The 7,643-nt window shown below is 38.4% G+C and overlaps 1 protein-coding gene across 1 annotated transcript; it reads right to left on the reverse strand.

The window, feature by feature from the left end:
* Positions 1-5,606: 5,606 nt before the first annotated feature.
* Positions 5,607-7,185, reverse strand: LOC127796105 (uncharacterized). Its single transcript, XM_052328153.1, has one exon. It carries the CDS (start codon positions 6,969-6,971, stop codon positions 5,982-5,984), a length of 990 nt encoding a protein of 329 aa, XP_052184113.1. The 5' UTR covers positions 6,972-7,185; the 3' UTR covers positions 5,607-5,981.
* Between the last annotated feature and the right edge of the window lie 458 nt (positions 7,186-7,643).

Genomic DNA, 7,643 nt, shown 5'->3' on the forward strand with positions numbered 1-7,643 from the left:
ACACACACAGAGACAACAATCAGAATCCAGGCGCAACACATAGCTCGGCACAACAAAAAATAACAATCAGACTTAGCAAAACAACAATCGAACTCACATACCTGAGGCTTTGATTATTTGAACTTTGAAGGTTAAGCTGTGCCGTGAACAAACGAAGAAGAAACATATCAAATACAAAGCAAAGAAAAAATATAGAACAAAGGAAGAAGAAGCAAGCACCAGTGCACCACCGACCAACCACCACGTCGCAGCAAGGGAGAACTCTGATCAAGCATGTCGCAGCAAGGGGGAGCGTCAATTGCAAGGGTTTTAGTAATCGATTAGGTTTGGAGAAGATAACTTACATAGTAGTGAGTTATGTATATATATATATATATATATCTTGGTTAGAGACGGAAATGTTTCCGTCTCTAACTTGGAAATGGGGCCAAAATTGAACTCAGTAAACTCGGTCCAAGTTTACGAGTTAAACTCGCGAGTTTGCTCTGATTTTGCTACAAAACTGATCATTTTACCGAGTTGAGTTGTTTAACACTTGCTGACTCGTAAACTCGTAAAATCATATGAGTCATCTCGCAATTTTAACAACATTGACTATAGCAACGGTCAAGTTCACTATAAAAAATGGTAAAAATTCTAACTATTGGGGGCACTTGTGGTACTGTAGCAATAGTGAAAAATTGATTTTTTTTTGTCTGAATTTCGCACAATTATTTTTTATACATTTTAGAAATACTTTGAAAAATAATTTTAACGAAAAATAACATTTTTAAAAATACATACACTATCAAAAAAAAAATTATAAATTAATCTAAAATATATTTAAAAAATATTTTTGATAATACATCTGCTATAAAAAATATTTTATAAGTTAATCAAAAATAATTCGGTACTATAATTAATATATTTAATAAAAATACTCTTTTTGTTAATTACCAAAATACTATAATTTGTATATTAAAAATTCTCTTTTTGTTAATTATCAAAACTTAGTTAATACGAGCAAATTGGCTCAACATTCCCCTTCTAAGAAATCTAAGAACTAGAAGTCACTTTAAGAAATCCTAAATACAAGGGTCTTTATCACATATTCTTAACACTTAAGAATAACACATTTATTAGGAAATCTAGAGACTCATTCATATATATTAATTGAAGAGCTATGAATGAATATATGACCATTAAAATATGAAAAATATATTTTATTTATTTTGTAAGATTTGCATTATTAGTTCCAAATTATATTTGCTAGATATCATCTAAATCCAACATTAAAGGCATTAACACTAACACGTGTCACAAGTGATTACATTTTAGGGTCTCCGAGAGAGTTGCAAGTAAATTTCTCGAGAAGTTTAGTCACGCAATTTGAAGCTAAAGGTGCAAATGAATAGGCTAAGGGACCCTTTTTATGAAGGGGACTGTAAGAGATGTGAAATCGAAAGATTTGAGCTGTACAATCTAAATTAGTCAAGACTCCATGGCCAAGGAATAAATGAAGGCTTGGGAAAGTGTTTTCTCCCATAAACCTAGGAGAATGTGGTCTCCTAAGGAGTACTAAGTGGTTACCCTTTCCTCTAGGCAGAGATGGAAAACGGGTCGGGCCGGCCCGGCCCGGCCCACCACCAAGTGGCTCGCGAGCTGAGCCAAATCAGCCCACTTAAAAACGGGCCAGCAAATTGCTGGCCCTAGCCCAGCCCTACACGGGCCCGCGGGCCAAATGGGCCAGCCCAGCCCAGCCCGCTCAACAGGCAGTGAGCGAGAGAGGGCGAGGGGCACGGGCGACAGAGGGTAAGCGAGGACGACTGAGGGGCCAGCGAGGGCGAGGGCGAGGGCGAGGACGAGGGCTAGAGCGAGACAGAGGGCGAGGTGAGGGCAAGGGCGATAGAGGGCGAGGGCAAGACAGAGGGTGAGGGCGAGGGCGAGAGGCGTGGGCTGTTTGGGGGGGGGGGTGTGGTCGATTAGCGGGCCAAGCAGGCCAGCCCGGCCCGCCACCATTTGGCCCGCCGGGCCAAATCGGCCCGGCCTTAAATGGGCCTGCAAAATGCTGGCCCTAGCCCGGTGCTGGGCCAGGCCCCAACGGGCCAGCCCGTTGGGCCAAGCCCATTTTGCCATCTCTACCTCTAGGATACCCAAAATAAAGAGCAGGAAGGAATTGTTGTATCCAAGAAAATAGGCCAAAGCCCTAAGAAGGAAGCCCAAAAAGAAGAAGCCCTAAGGGTCATCGAGAGACTTCTTAAGAAAGCAGTCCTTGAGAAACCCTTGAAGGGCCTCTTGGGTGACTCGAACTCTCGAGTGACCCTCTAGGGGTTTTTTTCGAGTGCCCTTAGGTGTAGTTCCTTCCAAAATCTCATTTGGCTCACCCTGAAGAAATTCCTCAAAAGGATCTAGTGACCTTTCTTAGAATCCTCTCCCGATAGCATTCAAAGACTATTTCGGGAGTTTCTCTTAGGTCACCCAGTCCCAAAAACCTTTCTTGGTAGTAGGAAACTCTTCTAAGAGCCCCTTTAGGCTTCTCAGACATGGGCTTTGAAAATACAAGTCATAAAACTACGAGAATGTATCAAACTTACCTTCGATGCCTTCACTTGGAAATTTAGAAGATATGATTTTAAGAGATGTGGGCGCTCTTACACTTGTTAATTTTACCCTCTATAAATAGGAAGTAATCATTTTGGTTAAGGAATGGCTGGACTCTATTCAAAGCTATACTTTTGTTGTTTTAACTTTTTTACTAAGGAAGTGTTTGTTAACTAAGATAAGAGAGAGAAAAGGTCAGATATGGGAAGCATTCCGGATGTTTGGTTTTTTCAACGTGTTTGTTAAGCTTATCTGGCCATTTCCGAAAAAGGCATCACGTGACCTCTTATCTCCTCCTTTCAAGATAAATTTATCCGACCTCCCCCCTCGGATAAATTTATCTGGCTCTTTCAAGATAAGCCTCAATTACTTATCTACCCCTTGTAAGATAGTTAATGCTATTTAATGCATTTTAAAGATTTAAATTTATTAAAAAGCTTATTTATTTATCTCTTATAATTAATATTATTTAATATATTTTTAAATTATTATATGTTTTGACAATTTTTAAAATTTAAATGACATTATTCATTTCATTAATTTTTAAAATTTAAATTTCTCTCTCTATATATATTTTATTAACTAATATAATTCATTTCATCAATTTTTAAATTATTTTATTTAATTTTATATTTTATTATCTATTATGAAAATATGTTTTGGCTATTTTTAATTATGTAGGTGGAATTATTGTAATCCTAACAATTATTATTTATACTTTTCAACTCTTTTTAAATTTATTTTTGAACTTGAATTTAGAAAATAAAATATTATTTTTAATTTTAATCTTAATTTTTTTGACAATTCATATTAATCATAAAATACTATTTTAATCATAAATTTGGTAATAGGGATATTTTGGTAAAAAAACCCTTATCTTGGTACTTATCATATGTATTAACAAACATGTGGAAAGAAAAAATACAGTTACCAACGGATTCTAAAAAATTTAATAAACAGTCTGATAGAAATCTTGGAATGCTTCCCGACCTTATCTTGATCATTCCATATCTTGATCCGAAAAATATCTCAATCTTATCTTGATATCACCTTATTTTGCTCATTTTAACAAACGCCCCCTAAGAGAGAAAGTGAGAAAGAAAGAGAAATTAACTTAAGAATTGGAGGACCCGTGCCGCAGATACCCACGCCTCTATTTTACAAGTTTTTCAAAAATTAAAAATTCAAGATAAATATTTTTTCACAACTATAAATTAATTATTGTATTTAGGAAAATAAAAATTTAATGGGGATTATGTCTTTCATTTTACGCAGACATCCCTTTACAAATGTGCTATAAATGAAAGTCATCGTATCCAAATTGCTGGGCTGTAGACGCTTGAAGTTGATCACCGTGGTGGAAGACGATGAAGACCATTATTATTCTATATTTGATCGCTGATTCGGATCCTCACCAATTATATATTATTATGAAGGAATACAGACTAATTTATTTAATTGTTTCGGTCACGTGGCTCCGTTGGGGTGAGGGCCAGTTTTGAATGTGAAATTGCTTGCAGCAGTCACCAATTTGGAGTTGAAGGCAAGGCGGGTTTGGGCACAATCAGAATCAGAACCAGATCAGATGGACGTGTTGCTTCGCATGGATGTCTCGTCCCCATAGATATAGATATATATATATATATTTGATATACATTACTTAATTTATATTAACCAATATTGATGTGTCAATTCAAATATAATAATATATGATCTTATATATCAAGTTGTTGTGTTGAAAAAATTAAATAAATGAATCCCACAATATCATTATATTTAAGTTATCACATCAATATTATTTAATATAAATTAAGTAATATTAATTATGGGACCAAAATTATATATATATATATATACGGCGTCGTATACAGCATAGATGCGCTTGTACCTCCAACGGCTGAATGTATTTCAATACTTTCGAATATATACAACTGTAAAACAAGTATAAAATCTTTAAGCACTTGGCAATGTGGGGGCCGGAAGCATTCTACAATTCTTTCTTAGGTATTATTAAAACTGAAGGGGAGCAAGTCTTTAATGGAGAGCCGCTACTTAAAGTAGCGGTTTTCATTCGTACAATCTATAAACTATAAATTAACGGCTTTATGATATGGTCGGTTACTCATTCCTCCACGTTGAATTTCTTGCGAGTGGCGAAAAAACATGATATTTTGAGAACGAATTAATTAAAAGAGTACTGTAATGTTTTGAAAATAGGTTTGAAAAAAGTTGGTATTTTATCCATTTTAACACTCTTCGAATGTGACAGCTTAATTAATTAATGTTGCCATTAATTATTATCAATTGATATTAATACGTCTTTCAAAAATGTTAGTCAAATTCATCATCTCAATTGGTTAAACGTTAATCCGGAATCTTGGGCCACGAGTTATGCAGTTGAGTCAACTCGGTTTGGGATTAAACTTTTGCACGGGTAATCTTACTTTTGTGTTATTATTGGTTGTTGAGTCAACAATGTTATAGCCCAGATTAGAAGTCGAGTCAACTCAAACCAAAAAGCGATTGGCCTAAATGAACTTGGCCAATCAAACGTCTTAACATGGACAAATTAATCAAACTTCACTTCTCAATTCAAAGTCAATGGCATTGCGCAGTTGAGTTAGTTAACTCGACCCCGGTTCCAAATGTGCATGCACGGTTAATCTGGGTTAATGTTTTAAGCTTATATGCTGCCCCCACCAGCTAGCAGAGGTACTAGTTTGGTCTTTTACTTCAAAGCTATATATAAATCAGTTTTGGTGGATGAGGTAGGTAGATTACATGGTTTGAGAGTCAAGTATGCAGATTTATTTAATATTGCGGCCAAAATCCAACTACATATATATATATATATATATAACCCGGGATTAAGGAGCCGGAGGGGGAAATTCATAGAGAATGAAAATAAATAATAATGAAGACGAGAGAGAGAGAGAGACTTTTGAAGTTGGTGGTATCACCAAGCAATTTATAACCAATAATCCTGTAATTTTCTAAACATGTACATCAATCATCCAAGCACACAATTAATTACTACTCACCCCCCACTAAAGCTATATATATATATATTACAAATAAAAGCCATCAATGCAAACCAAATTAATATAGCAAACCTTTTCGCGACTTCCCCTCAAGGAAACTCATAATTGGCTCATTTGTTCTCCACTAAGCCAACATTATTGTTGTGGGCTTAATAAAAACAAAAGCAAAAAGCAAAAATAAAATTAATAATAATAATAAGAAGAAGAAGAAGAAGAAGAAGAAGAAGAAGAAGAGTGACGGATGATGAGATCGAATAATTCAGAACCCACCAACCTGGCTAATTGTGCCTTACTTTTAACAGACCTAATCACAATTCACATATATACCCGGCGGTACGTCCTCTCTTCTTCTTCTTCTTCTCACCTTTCGATGTCCAGTGGAGCAGAGGGTTTTCCCATGTGAATAAACCTCTTCGAGGTTCCGCTGGGGGTGACTTGATCGGTTTTCTTATGCCCAGCCTCAACATCTTCATCATCATTAATATCTTCGTCTTCTTCCTCTAATTGGAATTTGGGCAGAGACTGGTACTCGGCGACGACTTTCTCCGGGCCATAGATTCTGGTGAGGAACAAATACGAGGACATGGCAAAAATAGTAACAAAAATCAGGTACCAGCTGAATTGAATGTTGACGAGGGCTCTGGCACGGTGGAGAGCCTCGTCGCTGCGGCATCGGACGACTTGGTGGCCCTCTTCCGAGTTGATGAAGCAGCCTTTAGGGATCAAAGCTGGGGTCCAGAGCATGAATCCCATGACCATGAGCCAAACGCCTTGGAATAGGATGCTGATGGACCTCACAAAGGAGGTGAGGAAACTGTTGGGGTAACCAATACCCATGAGAGTGGCGAGGAGAGAGACGAATATGACCATCTGGAGGAGCAAGTGGTACTGGCCCTCTACGCCCATGTGGTCGGCGGAGTGGAGGTGGAAGAGGAGGAGCTGCTGCGCGAAGGCAATGGCTCCGAGCAGCTGAGTGAGTTCGTGCTGGGCGTGGGAGGCCGCTCCTCCTCCTCTTTTGTCGAGAAGGATGGCGAAGGCGGCGTAGACGAAGAAGGTGAGGGAGATGGAGGAGTGTTCGAAGTTGTGGAGATGGTTGGAGGGGATGGTGCCATCTGGGTCGAGAGGCTGGTGCCTATCGGGACCAATGAAGAGCTCCATGGCGACGGAGAGGGAGGAGCCGGCCATGATGAGGAAGAGCTCCAAGTACCTCATCTTGGAGGTGGGAAACCATGGCAGGGATGTGTAGTTTGATGGGTTGAGAGCGTGGAGCCTGATGTGGTTCAGGAGATGCCATAGCCCAATCAGAAAGAACCCAAACCCAGGCGCCACATGTCCCACCAAAGTTCCCATATCTGTAACTATATATGTCTTAATAATAATAACAATATATATAATTAAGCTAGCTGGCTAGGAATTAAAACTTAAATAGCTAATTAAGCTAGCTAGGAAGAGGAGATGGGCAGAAGAAAGAAGCAAGGGAGAGAGGAGGTGGAGGAGGAGGAGGAGGATTAAGGATGGGGAAATTAAGAATGACAGGAGAGAGGGATGGTGAGGGCTTTTAATATGGGAATTGGGTAAATATATCCAAAGCGATCTAGAGGCTTCTAAGGAAAGTTGGGTCTGAATTTTGAACATTCAGGGGTTCAATAGTTCATGGCTGCCCGCCTTGAACAACAAGACTTGAAATTGTTGACCCGAGGCGCCTTATAACTTGCAAAACAATTTGGATTCCTATCTTGAATCCTCAAATGCCTAAAATGCCCCCCCTTCTTGGTAAACTCTTTTAGGGGTAGGGTAGCCCCTTAAATCACCCGCGTTATGTTATTTCCATCAATTCACTTCAAATTTTGTCCAGCTCCGTCCTAATGCCATGCCCATTTCTCTCTCTTATCTATCTATCTATGCACACACGCACACATATATTATTATGATGATGGTACAGTGCAAAGGCAAGGGCTTGAATGTCTTTTCCCGGACATGTTAATTATATGCATGGATGAATGATGGATGATATGATTATTT

The sequence above is a fragment of the Diospyros lotus genome, chromosome 1, assembly GCF_014633365.1.
Source record: "Diospyros lotus cultivar Yz01 chromosome 1, ASM1463336v1, whole genome shotgun sequence".
Classification (NCBI taxonomy): domain Eukaryota; kingdom Viridiplantae; phylum Streptophyta; class Magnoliopsida; order Ericales; family Ebenaceae; genus Diospyros; species Diospyros lotus.

Excerpts from the sequence above, each read along its gene's own strand:
- LOC127796105 (XM_052328153.1), bottom strand. The coding sequence starts at position 6,971 with ATGGGAACTTTGGTGGGACATGTGGCGCCTGGGTTTGGGTTCTTTCTG.